Source organism: Alligator sinensis, unplaced genomic scaffold (assembly GCF_000455745.1).
Source record: "Alligator sinensis unplaced genomic scaffold, ASM45574v1 scaffold833_1, whole genome shotgun sequence".
In the NCBI taxonomy this organism is placed as follows: Eukaryota; Metazoa; Chordata; order Crocodylia; family Alligatoridae; genus Alligator; species Alligator sinensis.
The window spans coordinates 962,999-979,297 of NW_005842475.1; the positions used below are offsets into that span (position 1 = coordinate 962,999).

Consider the following 16,299-nt stretch of genomic DNA (forward strand, 5'->3'; position numbering starts at 1 on the left):
ACAATATGATTGCAGTGGATGCTGCAGGTCAGCATTTTGTGGTTCATAATCATTTACTTCAAGTCCGTGTGCTTACTAATTTAAGGCTCTTTCAAAAGAGTTGCTCCTCTGCTGAGGAATGTCAGACTGTTTGCTGAGCTGTGGGGCACGTTCCATGAAACTCATGCTACCTCCTTGGAACCCCTCCAGGAATAAGGGCACAAAGCAGTTGGTAGGGCATTCATTTTGGATTCTTTTTCTGAAGATGGAAATACCCTTAGGCATTTAGTTTAACACCTGTGGATGGTGCATTTACTTTAGTCCTTTATTTGTTTGAATAAACTGATGTCTTGGGTCTCCCAGTGGTTGAACCACCATTGCTAGCTGCTTCCTTTATGAATGTGTGCCATATGCACTGAAACCACATGGTGAAGGCCTTCTTTCCTCGCATCTGCTCCTAGAATCTAGTGAAGGTAGCTCTTCTGTGCAAAAGAGGCTTTTGTGAACATAATACAGTCTTTCCTTCTCCATTGAGAGTAGTGAAGTTTTAGCAACTTACATCAGCAGAAGGTCTGCACCCTGAGTCTATATAAGAAAGAAATTAATTACTAGTAGTAAGTGAGCATCTTTTTTTAATGATGCTGAGGCTAGTTGTTAATTATCTTTAATTTATGAGGATCATTTTTCTTCATGGTTTTAAATCCCTCACATATTAATTATAGTTTGTCATATCTTTATCCCTTGGAAAAAAAAGTATTGTTTAAGCTAGTTTAAAAAATGAACCTATTGCTCATGCTGTGTGCCCTATTAGCAAGGTAAATAAATAGGCTGCTTCCTTCCTTTCATTTTTTATTGCATTTACTGAAAACATATTAAGATTATTTAGATTTATATAGGCAGATTTGGCAGCCTTCTCGTATTTACACTAACAGCAAGATATAAATCAAATTAGGGTCTCTAACTGCAAAAATAACTTATTTTTATGTGAAAGTAAATCAGACATAGATAAAGTGTTATTGTAACAGCTATGTTTGTAAGGTATGAATTCCATTGTTTCAATCAATGATCTCTTTGGACCTAAAGTTTATCAATTTATAGTTTGCATTTTCTAATGTCTTTTGGTGAGCAGTAAGTGATTGGCTTTGTGTTACTTTTATGGGAACATGTTTTGGGACAAACGGTACTTTTTTCTTTTTTTAATATGTCTGTAATCCAGTTTCTCTAGTAATTTTATTTCTGGGAAATGGCAAACAAATTATGAGAGAGGTTGTCCCTTACTAACTGTATAATTTCTGAAACATGAAATTTTAATTTTGGAGGTCTAGGATCACAGTTTGCTTCTCAAGGGCTAGGAACAGACACTGCTTTTGTCCCTGGACAAGCTGTGCCTGTGTTTGTTCTAGAACAGAAATGTCCTGAGAGTGGTGTGTATGCATAATTATCACCCTTCTAATCAGAGTTTAGTGAGGAGCTGAATGCACTCTTGCTTTTCTGCCATTGATTCAGAATGCCCTGGGAGAACATGTTAGTACTTCTTATCTTGTGAACCTTTTAAAGATTTATCCTAGGACAATGGACATGGATGTTTGAAGGAGTGTATTTTGACCGAGGATAAAATAGTTTATCCTGCGATAAACACACCTGTTTGTAGCCTAAGTTGAAAATGGATTTTCCTTGTCTCTTTATAGTTCATATACAGTTGGCCTAAATCCTGTTTTCTTCAAGCTCTCACTCAAGCAAAACTTCCAGTGCTATTCATAGTCTTTCTACTGTTTAGCCAGTGCCCTGAGTCTAGGGATGGTGCAGACACACATGGTGTCTAGAGGAGAACATGGGAACACACCTTGCAACAAAAGAGATTATACAATTGCATGATGGCTGGGGTGGAGAGCAGTCTGTGCCACCTCTTATGGACTCCCCACAGTCTATCCTGTAAATTTCTCTTGGGTAGGAGAAATTCTAGCCACTCCTCAGGCCAGTGGTTTATGGAAGAAAGCTTCTTATTCCATCTTCTACAAGAGAAGCTATAATCCAACTTTTAATCACCACCAAATAATGGCATTTTAGGTAATTTTTTACAAATTGAAACGAGGGCAAAATCTAATTCTATTTTGAATTAAGGCATTGTGGTAAAGAGAAACTTGTAAAGTCCTGGCCCTTTATTAAATACGTTCTTAACAACTTGCACTGTAAACAAGTGCCTAACCAATAATATTTAAGTAAAATTTATTTTACGCCAGAATTATATCATGTGAACTGTTTAGTAACTTTTCAGTTGTTCCAGCACAAAACACAACATAATTAAGTTAAAACCCAATGATCTTGTATTAATATGAGGGAAAATTAATTAACATTTTGGTGTAGTAGGTAAAGTAGTTTAGAAATTCTACATCTCTTGAGTGCTCTTTTTTGTAATCCTTTTTTTCTTCGTGATACTCCAACTTGTGGTTTCAGGACTTAAATTTGGCTTAATACATTTGTATGAAAAATACAAGAATTGCAAAATGCTAACCAATAGGATCCATACAGTTGTTCTGAGTTAAGTTACCTCTTCCATTTTTGTATCCTAAACAAATGTCTTCACCTTAGTACAAATGCTTTCTCCTCGTCATAAAAGCTTATTCATTCTTAAAACAGATCTTTTTGGCACTTGAATATTCACCTTTCTTAATTCCCAACTGCTTCCCAACACATACTAAGATTTCTTAGAATTTAATACCTGTTTTCTTAGAGTCTGATAGCTGGGACAGTTTTATATCTGTGCAACAATCTGATCATTTCTGTTATATTTATTATGACAGTTGCTTCATTTATTGTTTTAGTAGCGATAGCGGTATTGCTTGCTACTTATATAATACAGTTGGTTCATGGTTTATAGGTTATAGCTAGGTTGAGACTTAAGGAAAGGGGTAAATGGAGGGACAGATTCAGAGAGAATTCTGAAAAGGGTATTCTGGCTGTTCAAGTCCAAGAGAGAGGCTGTACTATGTCTTACTGCTGGCAAATTCCAGGGCATTAAGGGCAGATGATTATTAGGTCTGTGCAAAGCGGCTAGTATTTACTTTGTATTTAGATTCAGCCGATTTGGGGGACAGTGATTCAATTCGGTGATTTAAATCACTGTCCTGAATTGATTCACCCGAAATCTGATTCAGAGATTCAGCCACTGCTGAATCGGCTGAATCTCTGAATCAGTCAGGCCCCATCCCCGCCTGCTGTCCCAGCCCCATCAATGGCTGCCCCCCCCAGCCCCAGCTCGCAGTTTTTTAAAAAAAAAAAAGGCCCAAACTCTCCGGCTCCTGCCGGGGAGGGAGGGATCCCCACTCCCCCATGCTACAGGGGGGCTCTAGCATGGGCCCCCCGACCCCTTCTTTCTCTCCCAGCCCTCCTCCCATTGCTGCCCCACCCGGCCCCAGCTCCCAGTTTAAAAAAAGAAGAAAAGTCCTGCCAGGTGAGGGATGATCCCCACTGCCTCACACTGCATGGGGTGCTCTGTCATGAGCTCCCAGAAGCTCCAAGGCCTCTGCAGCATCCGGTGAGTGCAGGTCTTTTTTTTTCTTTTCCTAAAGAGCTGGGAGCTGTGGTGGGCAGGGCATCCATGGTGGAGGGGGGGAGTTGGGAGAGTGGGTGGGGGTCGAGGGGCTTGTGGAAGGGCAGTGGGGGGCAGCAGAGATCACCCCCCACCTGGCAGTAGTCAGTGAGTGGCAGCTTTTTTTGTTTTATTTAAAGAGCTGGGAGCTGGAACTGGGCAGGGCAGCCATGGTGGGGCTGAGGGAGCAGGCAGAGGTCAGGGGGTATTCAGAGGGCCTGGGGGAGCAAGGATAGGGTCTGGTGGGGGTCCCCCCCATGGTCCCCTCCCCCCTTCCCCACCACCTACTTACCAGCACAGAGTCTGGGTCCAGCTCCTTGCAGCAGTGAGCGGGAACTGCCCAAATCTCTGAAGCTCTCTGAATTGTTTCCAAATCTATTTGGAGATGTTTGAATCTATTCAGACCTTTTTCTTAATCTCCTGATTCGATTTGGATTTGGAGATTCAGTCAAATCTCCTCCAAATCGAATCAGCACCTAAAGCTTTGCACAGCCCTAATGATTATTACCTTAACATTTGGGGAAAGCTATAGCTGCTGGTTGTGTCAGCTGCATTTCTAACCCACAGCCCACTGGTAAAATAACTGAAGAGGGAAATGCTAATCCATTCTTTCAGAGCAGATCCAGAGAATATTGGTGTGAGAAAGGAAACTCCAATGAGTGTAAAAAGGTTCTGGGAGACTTCCCAGAAAGAGCTAATGTATCCTAGATTGTAGGCCATCAGTCCAGCATATCTTTCAACAGTGTATCTTATGCTGCTTTATGACATGTTCTTATAATGCCTAAATATGTCAAAGTGTCATTATTATGAGACTACTTCAGTAAGTAAATAGGTGTTAATAATTTAATGCATTTTAAATTCCCAAAGTAATAAATATCATGAATGCAATCTAAAAGCAAGTGGAGTTATTTTAGATTTATGTTAATGTAACAGTGAGCAGAATTTGGTTTTCTCACTTTAGAGTCTGCAGAGCTCCTTCTCTGAGCCTGGCAAGGACCAGTCTGAGGCCCTATCAATAAGTCCAAGATTATAATAAGGCCCTTGGGTTACTTAACTTTTAAGTACTTAACTATTAAAAAATGGTTACTTAACTTTTAAAAAATGAAGTGCACAACTTACAATCAAGTCTTCAGTCATAAAATGAAATGTAGAGGCTTGAACTAAGGTCAGGCATAAAATATTCAAATGAGAAATTTTCTTTCACTTCCACTTTGAATTAACTACTTGTGGCATGTTTGAAGGTATACAAAAAAAGTATATTCTTTTTTAATTATACTAATTCTTGTATAACTCTGAAGAGGTGTCAGTGATGGTAAAGGTTCAGTAAGTTGAACACTAGCATGGTGTACATGTGATGTAGTATGCTAGGAATGACCAAAAATGTCCTGTTTAATTAGCCTCTATCTTCTACTATAGGAGGCTAATTAAAACGGAATTTAACTTTTATCCAAAGAGGCATTTAAGACTTGGGTAGCTCAGTGCACTATGAAGGCATGTGAATGAGTATTCTAATGTAAATGCTGATTTTTCTATGATTAAAATGCTCATAATGAAAACTTGTACTAGTGACAATTTCAATACTAAGGCAAGAACCACTGAAAGAGAGCTGCCCCATAGCATACTTACCTTTTGACCGTCTTTAGAAACCTGTTGTCTCTGGTGAAAAGATAATATAATTTGTTCTAGTCGAGCTTAATCTTGTGTGAGTTCTGAGCAAAAAATTTCCTCAGTGCATCACACTTTACTTTGAAAAGCATGAGCAAATTATGGGGAAAATCTTTTTCTCCTCATGTAATGTTTATCTAAGCTTAAAAATCTGTCTATAGATGTAAATAACAGTTTAGATGTGTTCTAGTGATCCCATGGAGAATGTTGAGGGAATTGCTACTTATGATGAGATTCTATAGGCTAGGGACAGACCATCAAAAACCTTGAGCCTGAATTGATTCAGTCTTTTCAGGTTAGTCTAACCTGGCTAAGCTAAACCGGTTTGTAAACGTAAAGACATCCCCTCTGGACTGAAGAAATGCAGGTACATGCCTGCAGTGGCTCAAGCTATAATCTGGGGGGGAGGGGGGGGCACTAGAGCAGCCCTTCCTTCCCTTCTACAATGCTAAGCTGAGGTGGGGGATGGCCAGGGCCTGGCAGGACACTCTGATTAGGGAGGGGTCCTGTGCCCCCTCACTGTTGATAACAGCATTGAGGTACACAGCAGGGAGTTAAACAGGGAGTTGTTAGCATTTATCATCCCATCAAACAAAACAATGGAAGGGACGGAGGGACATTACCAGCTACCTGTTGATTAGCTCCAAAAAGCCCTAAGCGAACACTGTCCTGTCTGCTTTTGTCCTGTCTCCCACAGCACATCCCGTAGCCAGCATGTGGTATGCCAGCTAATGCTGAGAGGTGTCTGTGTAAGGCAGAGGGGAGGGGGGAATCCCTGATTGATCAGGGGGTGGTGGGAGGGGGATGGGAACAGGAGGAAGCCAGGGATAAGTCTGCAGTCCAACCAGAAAGTAGAGGAGAGGGGGCCAGCCCTGCTGGGCTGGAGCAGAGCCCTGCCCAGGGCTGCAAAGCAACTGGGATGCTAAGGGACTCTGATTTATCTTAAATCAGCAAGGGGTCTGGGACAAACATTGCATAACCCGGTTTGAGCCAAATCAGTTAAATCTGATACTGCGTTCAACCAGGTTTATCTCAAACTGGTTTCAGCCATTTTCAAACTGGCTTATGTGCACTAAAGGTCTGTTCTGTTACAGGTTTAAATCAGTTTCTGATCACTTAAACTGGTTTATGTGTAATGTCTGTCCCTAGCCATAATGAGGCCCATGTCCAATTGCTAAGGAAAAGAGGGCCAGAGAAAGATAAGGGACCTTCAAGAAGAACCTAGTTTGCCTAATGTGGGGCAAGCTCCAGAGCCCTGTAAGAGCTGCTGTCAGGCTCCAGGGCCCAATGAAGAGCTGCAGGCAGGCTCAAGGGTGCTATAGGAGCTGATGGGAACCCAGAGACTTTGAGTTACAGGGCTGCTGCTCCTACTTCTGTGACTGGGAGCACCACCAAGCAGCACAGCCAGAAAGCTGCAGGACTCCGGGCCATTATCATCAGGCAACTATTTGGATAAAAACTGAAACTGACCTGAGTCCCACAAAAAAGCTCTTGCAGCCTACTGGGAAACAGGCAAATTGGGTAGATGAAGAGGAGGGGCCCAAGGGCCTTATTATAATCTCAGATTTATTGATAGGGCCTCAGACTGGTCCTTGCCAGGCTCAGAGAAGGAGCTCTGCAGACCGTAGAGTGAGGAAAGTCCTGCAAGAATTTCTATACTCATTTGTGTTGCTCCTTTTTTTTCTGTGCCTGTTTGAAATCCACAGTGTGGCTAGAGGGCTGGAGGGACACTAAGGGCACCTGGAGAAGGTGCTGTAGATTTTCCTGTAAGACTGCTAAAGACTGTGAAATGCAAGAGAGAGGAGCCTGAACTCTGTGGGCCTGTAGCCTGGCTGAGGACTGCAGGCTAACCCTCTAAAAAGGGGCCAGAGGATTGTGAAAAGTACCAAGTGAGCCTAGAGACTTACAAGAAAGGCCCAGAGAGGCACCGAAACTCTGTCAGTGGTGGTAAAGTCCAAGGACCCTGTAAAAGCTTTTTCAGGGCTTTAAACCAGTTGTTCTGAACCTTTTTAGTCTCAAGGCACTCTTGGATAAGCTCATGGCACCCCTAGGAAAATGCCAGCTTTTAGTTTTCACTCTTTTTTTTTTTTTTTTTTTTTATTACAGAAAAATAATAGAGCATTTTTTCCATTGAAAGAACTCAGAAAGACCACAACTATGGATTTCTACTTGCAGTCTCTGGGTTTATCTTGTGAATCATCTTTGCATCTACCAGTACTAACATTATGCTGCACCCCGCGGTGCCCTTGAAAGGATTTCAAGGCACCCTGGGGTGCTGTGTCACTGATTGAGAATCTCTGCTCTAAACTGTTGCTTGGCAAGGGAGGTGTGGGTATTTTAGGGCAAGACCAGTGGGAAGGCAATACATACAGCACAAGCATAGAGCGGATGTCCACAATCCAGAACAGCCATGCAGGCATACACAGACTTACCCAACACTAACTCTAAAAGAGAGAGAGAGAGAGAAGACGAAGGGGAGAGAGAGAGAGAGAGAGAGAGAGAGAGACAAAGAACTCCTTTGCAGTGAAAGGATCTCAGATGAAATGTGGTTAAACAAGTAAAGTCTCCCACTCTCGTAACATCAAGCTGTAGCAGGAAAGCTTGGAGAGTGTACCAGGTAGCCAGCAAGGTAAGCAGGCTAGGGCAACATGCCAGGGGTCAACAGACTGCCTGAGGCATGCCAGGATTGTTACAGATGCAAAAAAGGAGAAAAAAATGTAATGACAACTTACTTGCATAATATGTTTTAAAATGCTTATTCTTATTTGTTTAGTCTTAATCTTCATGACTTGGCATGAGAGCTCAGGGAACTTTTCACAGTAATAGTTGCCATGTGTGTTCATCATGTATAAATATTAGCTGAACAGTTCCATACATTTATTTCAGTCTGTGGTTTTTCTGAAAAATAACCCATTCATATTTAGATGCTGCTTTGAGTATTTGTCATTTGTTCTCTGTATTGTCGTATGGGTTACTTTTCTGTGACTATTTAAAAAAGGCTGCAGTGTATCATGACAGATGGAATCTGTCCCATAGTAGGATTAAACCCAAAACATAGTAGAGAATAGGGAAATGAAGCAGCAAAACTACCATTCCAGGAGGCACCATGGTGACATCTGAATCAAAATAGTTCTGTTTTTAGGTGATTTTTTTTGTTCAAAAGTTTAATGTTTCCATGGAAACAGATGCTTGGCACAAAAATGTCATTTAATTAAAAATCCATATTTCATTAAAAAGTCTAGGTAGAAAGTTTTTTAAACAGCCACCACAAAAATGTTTCCATGTAGTCTTATTCATATAGATATTTGCTCACAAGCAGCCAGCTGTTCTAATAAAAATGAATTTGCACATTTATACATTGTAAACTTATTTGTAAAAGTGTGTGAATGTGGCTAAATTAGAAAGCAAATTAGAATTGGCAAATTAGGATTGTAAATAACTTTTCCCACTAATCCCTCAGCTATACTTAGGGCAGAGCTTTCCAAACTGTGTGCCGCGACACATTAGTGTGCCGGCGGCAGTGTGTAGGTGTGTCGCACGAAATGCAGAAAATTTTGCGGAAGGGCACCACGGAGCTCCCTTACTCGCGTCTGCTTCCCTTGGCCCCTCCCCCGGAACTGAATTACTGTGTCGCGAAATGATGCATGTCTAAAAAGTGTGTCACCAACATGAAAAGTTTGGAAAGCTCTGACTTAGGGTTTAATTAAAATTGTTTCTCTGCAGTTCCTCAGCTCAAGAGAAATTGTTTCCCTTATTTAATTAATTTTATGTAATCATAAAATGTATCTACAAACTGCAAGGAAGTCAACTCTGTAGGTTTGCTGGTTTTTTACATATTTGTTATACATATTTATTTCTGCCAAGACTCTGCCTCCCTTGCTCCTCTTACCCAGTACCTGCAAGCAGCTCTTCAAAAAGGGTGATTTAAGTGCTCTCTTGAGTTGAGACCATCATTTCATTTACACATGCCTCTAAGGATTGTCACAACCCAAAGTTGTGATTTTTGTTTTGTGTGTGCTTCGGCACTGCTAAATTATTTTCCTGCCAAATTGCAGCTTCTTTGCATGGTGGAGTTTTCTGCTGCAAAGGAGAACTCCGGTGTAACGGAGAATTTTCCCGCCAATTTATAGCTTTCTTTGCATGGTGCATTTCTTTTGCATCTCAGAAATGCACGGTGCAAAGGAGTTCCCGCCATTTGTATTTTAATTCGAGCCCCATTATTGGCTTGTGTTAAATTATGCACACGTGGCGGCTAGCAATTGGCTTGCTAGCCGTATAAAGAGCTTGGGTGGTTTCCGCCCAAGTTGGAGAGAAAGCAGTTGGAGTCCGAGAGGGAGAGCGCGAAGATCTCTAAGCGCTGTGGATCCTTACGAACCCAACGCATTTCTTAAGAAGTCAACAGAGGTCAAACCAGCCTCTGGCCTCTCCCCATCGCCGAGCGCAATCCTAGACGTATCCCTATCCTATATACTCAATTGCCGAACCCACGGAGCCTTAACAACTCCGGGGCCAGAGAGCCGAACCAAACCCACAGAGCTTCAACAACTCTGTGGGAAAGAAATTGTCGAACCTGCGGAGCCTTAACAACTCCGGGGCCCAAGAACCGAGTTTGTCGTAGTCCTCCAACGAGGATTTAAGCGGAGCTGAACCTGGGAAACTGTCCAGCCTACACTGCGACCATCTTGGGTGTAAGTAAATAATCTTTAAATCAACCACTACGCCTTTGTGACTAATTCTAGCCCGTGCGTGCCTTGCCGCTGCACGGTCTCCTCTGACCCCGTGTGCCCGGGCTGCTGGCCACAGCCCACGTGTGCAAAGACGGGTCTGCATATCGCTCCCAGCTCGCACATGGCGACATGGATGGGATCGGGAGGCGGCCCGCACAAGGATCAATCCGATCAGGTTCTAAGCCTTACCTGGGAAATGATACTGCAGCAAGTGTAGAGGACGTTTATCACTTTGCAGAATAAGACCCATAGTTATTTTATTTGAATATGTGTCTGCCTATTTGACAAATTAGCTGAGCTTCAGTTTCAGTGGGATTTAAACAAGGACTTAAAACTGCACATGCCTCAGACATTTTGTTAACTGGAGAGTCTGGTTGCCCAATGCAACTGCATAGGAATCAGTGATAAAGAAGAGTTTGCATAGTAGTTCTTAAGCAAATTATTTTTTAATTAAGATTATTTTTTAAGTATTTAAGTTGTTGTTTTTTTTAAAGAAATATAAGATTAGGGAATTGCATTACTACAACCCTGGGCCAGATGTTACTTTTTAAATGTTAATGTATTACACTAATTTTAGCTTGTTAAAAATGCATGCTAACCATAGCCTCCAATGGATACAAAAGCTTTTCTTTAAAGGACCATACGTATTCTAACTTCTGTTCTTCCCAGCTCCTTAAGTAGAACATCTCTTAAGAGGAAGTGACATGAATTTATTTTCTCCTGTAAAACATTGTGCTATTGTGTTAAAGCCATGATTGTGTTTACAACTGCTTTAAATTTTAAACATTTCATTTTTGTGCAAGAAACTGAAATAAACTATGTAGTTGACATTATATTCCTCTGAACTGGCAATATTTTACTAAAGAATTGTACCAAACTATCAAATGGTATCCAGAAAAATATTCACATAATGTCCTACTGTGGTTCAGCTTGGGGGTCAGCAGCCTATGGCATTGGGACCAAGTATGACGTGCCAAGATCAGCTTTGGCTTACAGGGGGTCATGTTAAAGCAGCAATTTAAAGGTTGCATGTTGAAGTGATTGCATTAACACAGCAATTTAAAAAGACTACATCAGGGGGAGGCAACATTTTTTGGCTGGAGTGCCAAAAAACCCACAATGTCAACCTTGGAAGGTGCTGGAGTGCCAACATGCCAGAGTCTGGAACAGCTGTTTGCAGCCTCCTAGCTGCAGCCGGCCCATGGAGCCTGGTCTGCTTGCAGCAGGGCTTGCAGCCTCCCAGCTTCCTTTTGGGAGCAGCCTGGGCTCCATGGCTGGCAGCAGGTGCTTAGAGCTCGGGCTGGTGGTGGTGTGCCGAGCAAAATGGCCTTGCGTGCCATGCTTGGCACGCATGCCAAGGGCTGCTGACCCCTGGACTACATTAAAGCAACCACTTGAAGCCTCCTTATCCATGCCCTTGCTGCCAAATTTGTCATTCTTTGTTGGCATTAGCTATGGGTTTTGGTGGTACCTGGTAAGCAGAGGGCACAGAACAGGGAGGGGATTGGAGCAGCAGGGGACAGGGGGTGGGGGATTGGCAGCCCATGGTGACATCCAGTGTACAAGTGCCTGATCTGCTACTCTCTTGCCCAAATGACTTGATCTTCAGTAGAAGAAAGGTAACATCCTGTATCTTCAAACTTTGTGAAAAAAATGTTCCTCAGTACAGTAACTACTAGGGAATATCAACATCTCCTTGCTCTAAGGCAGTGGTGCTCAACCTATGAGAGCTTGTACAACTTGACCTCTAGCTCGTGCGGGGTCCCATGGGCCTACTCCTATGTACTTGATCATGCCAGCATGTGGGGTTACCTCACAACTAGACCCGGTGCATGGGACGAGGCTGGCATGTGCAGTCACATCTACAGACTAATATGGGATCTAGCCTGTAGACCGACCCCTGCACTACTCCTCAGGGCTGGATAGGTTGCGTTCCACTGCTCTAAAACAGGTACATTTAAGGAAACAGTATTTCTCATATTTAAATTGGCAAATTAATAAACCAGATTAAAATTGCCATTTTTTTAAAGAAGATTTCTTCCAGTTTATAAATTCTAACTATAATAGAAATGCTTTGAAAGATATTACTCAGTTTCAGGCTGTGGACAGTTGAAAGAAGTATAGTAGTAGAAGGGGATGGAAGCCTTACTATGCATCATGGTAACTGTTTCTTGCATGTCCACTTTATCCCATGCTAAGATGAATCCAAAATGTTGCAATTTAGTGGTTGTTTCATTCAGGGAGACATGGTTCTGGCTTGGCTGTCACTTGCTGCATAAAAGAGGTGATGCAGTTACTATGCATCAACTGATCGGTAGTAAGGGCTAAATCCTTTTTCACTTGACATGCCTCAGGGGAACTTACACAGCCACGTAACTGCAGTTTTTGGCACTTTACACTTGGTCTGAGAAGGATAGCATGAACCCTTTTAGATCAACGAGGAAGAAACTTCCATAATCTCTCTGCTTCTTTTCCAGTAAATATAAATGCAAGATGAAGTGGGTCAGTTTCAAGAGGAGAGTTGAAGAGGGATCTGGTTAATGCCTGACCTCTGGGCTGGTCATTAGAGCACACTGCTGGGAAGCAGAAGATGCAGGGTCAAACCCACTCTTGGTGAGAGGAGTCTAAAATCAGGGTCTCTTGATCCCTGGGCACGTGCCCTAACAATCACTATGCTGATAGGCTAAAACAGGGGTGCTCAACCTCCAGCCTGCTGGCCACATGCTGCCCATGGAGCCATGGCATCCATCCTGCAGGACTCTCCAAGGGGGGAAAATTTGCTGATGTGGCAATACTGCCACTCTCCCCTGCTTCTAAATTCCCATGTCCCCCATAGCTGAGTTGGAGCTGGGCCATGCCTCCTGTCCCCAGCACAACAGATCACAGCTGGGCCCCACTTTCTCCCATCAACAGGGCTGGGTTGGGGATGGCCTGCCCCTGCCCCCGGCTCCCTCTGTGTGGCCTAATTGGGACCCCAGCAAACCCTCCCTGGCCCTTGAGTCAGGACAGCCTGCCAGCTCTGCCCCACAGATGGTCAGGGTATTTTCCATCAGGCCTGCAAGGCAGAAATATTGACTACCACTGGGCTAAAACATGGAAGCAACAGAAACCAGAACTGTGTATGTGAAAAAGTTGTAGTTACATAGCTACATGCATGCCATTTAGGCACATAAAGTGAAAGAGGATTTAGCCCTAAATCTCCCATCCTCCTTTTAACTCAATAAAATTGCTTCATCCGTAGCCATAGTTTGACTTCTGTTACCAATTTTAACTCTGCAATAAGCACTGTAGTCTACTTTTAACTTATACATACGAAAATTAGGTAGTAAAAATACTTACAAAGCATTGCAAAGCAGGTTATTGAAATTAAAATTAGGCCATATTGTCCCTGGTGTTTGCCAGGAAAATGAAAATTAGTCATGCATGCTGCTTCATTCTGTAGAAGGACCAGGGATAATGGGAAGCGTGTATCCTTGGAGGAACTTAAGGACTACTTAATCACGAAATGCCCTGGGGTAAAGGATATGAGAAGACATGGAATAGACTGGTGAGGTAGGGAATCAGGCTGTTTCCTGATGTGAACATTACCCATCTGTTGCAGTAGAGTACATAATGGCCAGGCTGCCATTATGTCAGTGGAAGTGAACTTAATTTTGATTTGGTTTGTATTTCTACTGAAGAGAAAGGAACATTTACTAGAAATAGCAATACCTACTTGTTTACAGTACACAGTATCCCCACTGAAATCACAAACATGCTGGGAGAAGTGGAAATTTTGAAGAGATTTGAAAGAAGTAGGGCAAAACAGGTTTGCCCGTAGGGCCAGGAAGAATATTCTGTACTTTGCCATATGTATGTTACTAGAGAGTAAACAGCATAGGTTATGATTTAATTAGAACTGAAATCCAATCTAAGGACTTTTCTAGACTTGCTGCTTATACTAGTTTAACTAAATTATTTTTAAATCAGTGTAATAAAACAGATACAGGTATGTTAACAGAAGTTCGTATTTCTGTTTTACTTTGATTCAGCTCAATCTGTAGAAGTAGGGTTAAGTTAAAAAAAACAAAACCCTGCTCTTAAGTTGAAATACATGTGGTTGTTTATGTACTTGCTTTAGTTTAACTAAACTGGTTTAGAAACATTTTAGGAAGTTTTGGGTTATGAAGAGGTAGTGTGCAAGTGTGTATGCCCAAAGGTATGTACTTTGATAAGTGAATCTGCAATACAGCCCAACCTTGTCATGACATCATCCTGCATTATATGAATGAATCATTTCCTAAGAGTGACCCTAAGTAAAAAAAACCCTGTAAACACTTTTCTGGCTGTAGAGTTATTTTTACCAAAGGTCTAATGTATGAGGGGAGCAGTTGAGCACAGCTCTGTCTCCTGTGGAGAAATGGTAGGTTTTGGAATGACAAATGGGTTATTGCAAAAGAGGACTTGGATAAGAGGCCAAAAAAGTTGAAGCGTTAAGTTATTAAAAGAAAATATTAAATTATCAGAAATTACCTGGGCCTGGCCTGATCCCAAAAAAGGTAGAAGGAAGAGGAAGAAAATCCATGTGTAGCTTCTTTTATTCCCTTTAAAAAAATACCAAGATGGTTTATGGTTTGTTTTTTCCAGGTCCGCACCAATGTCCTGTCTGAAAACAAGGAGCCAAGAACAGATGCTGGGGTGAGCATTTTCTGTTCAATTTCACTTTGTGTTGACAGCTTAACCGCTGCCCCTTCACCCCCTCCTCAGCCCTCTTCAAACAAGAGACACACTCTAACTTTAAAATACATGTAATGCTTCTAGATGGTTATCGGGTTATTGGGAGCTAACAGACTCAGTTTCTATTGGAAGGTGGGGTAGCTTTTTAGAGGTTCTTGACAGGAATAATAGACTTGATAAGTGATTTGCTTTGAGTGCATTTATTCCTTGACTCCTGAAAATCCTGCTCATATAAAGTTAATCTCAGTTCATTGAAGCCTTCTAGAATACTGCTATTATCATATAACTAACTGGGTTAGGTATGGAATTTGGGATCACACTTATCTGAATAAGCATGGGCTTTAGTTTTCAGGGGGTGCATCTACACATGCCATTAATGTGAAGCAACAAATCTTGGAGTTTATTGCTCTTGGGCATGCTGTTTGAATGTGTGTGTGGAGCCATAGCATGTTGAGTTGGGTTGGAGCAGCCCCTGCTGGCAGGGGGCCCCAGGGGCCTGTGCCAGACCAGGGCTGCTGCTCCCCAACCCCACCCCGCTGCACACACACATACACAGCACAGTGTATTGCGGTGGGGCTGGCTGGGGCATGAGGGTGCTCCAGTGCGGAACTAGCCAGCAGGCATCACCCTCACTGAAACAGCCCTGTCAGCATCTACATGTATGTAGATGCATAATAATGAACACCGCCATAGGATAGCACTTGTGTTTAGAAGTACACCTGCAGCAAAGTTAAATAGCTTACTACAGTCTAATAGGGGTGCATGTGTAGATGCATGACTTTTACTGTGGAGCTGACTAGTCTACTCCTCAGTAAATGTCTCATGTAGATGCTCCCAGCATGAAGCAGAGGATAAATTTACCACTGCTATAACAGTTATCTTTGTTGTGTTACTAAGTAATTTTGATGATCTGTCTAAAGCCCACTGCTGTGCCCTACTTTTAAAAAGGGGCCTACTTTTAGGGAGGAATTGGGCTATTGCTTCTATGTCAGGGCTTGATAAACACAAATAAAACTGAAATGCCATTGGTTTGAGAAGTGGCAACCTTGTTATGTAAGAACCCAGAGGCTCCCCTGATTGCATTTTGAAAAATCTGGAGTCACTTTCTTCCACAGTGGAAACATCTGCAGTATTTATTTATTGATTTTATTTGATTTGCCCTTCTCCAAAAAGGCTCATGGTGGCTTACAATAAAAACAAGATAAAATATAAAAACAGATAAAATATTAAAGTAATAAGTAATAAAGCAATTCCCCAAACAGTACCTTAGAACTTAACCCCACTTGCAGTAACATAATATGGGCTAGGTGAAGAGGGCATGTTTCCCAGGCACTGCCTAAGGGCGGGGTGGCGGATGCCTCACTCCTGCTTCTTGCTCAGCTTGTACTTCCCAAGTACAGGAAGCAGCAGGTTCAGGAAGTGTGGGTCACAGTGTTCCAGAAGTCATAGTTTTATAGGGCAGCAGGGGAGTTTGCTTTTGGGCTAGGGACAAACATTCAAAAAGCTTGAGCCTGAATTGATTCAGTCTTTGCAGGTTAGTTTATCCTGGCTAGGCTAAACCATATTTGTAACCAGACAGACATCCCAGAAATGCAAGCACATGCCTTCAGTGGCTCAGGCTAA

The 16,299-nt window shown here is 42.3% G+C and overlaps 1 protein-coding gene across 1 annotated transcript in view; it reads left to right on the forward strand.

Annotated features, from left to right (window-relative positions):
• The window catches only part of INPP4B (inositol polyphosphate-4-phosphatase type II B), a 554,084-nt gene that overhangs the window by 295,636 nt on the left and 242,149 nt on the right, over positions 1 to 16,299 (forward strand). Inside the window, exon 8 of the mRNA XM_025212602.1 lies at positions 14,587 to 14,637. Coding sequence (XP_025068387.1) covers positions 14,587 to 14,637 — 51 coding nt within the window. The remainder of the gene's footprint in view (positions 1 to 14,586; positions 14,638 to 16,299) is intronic.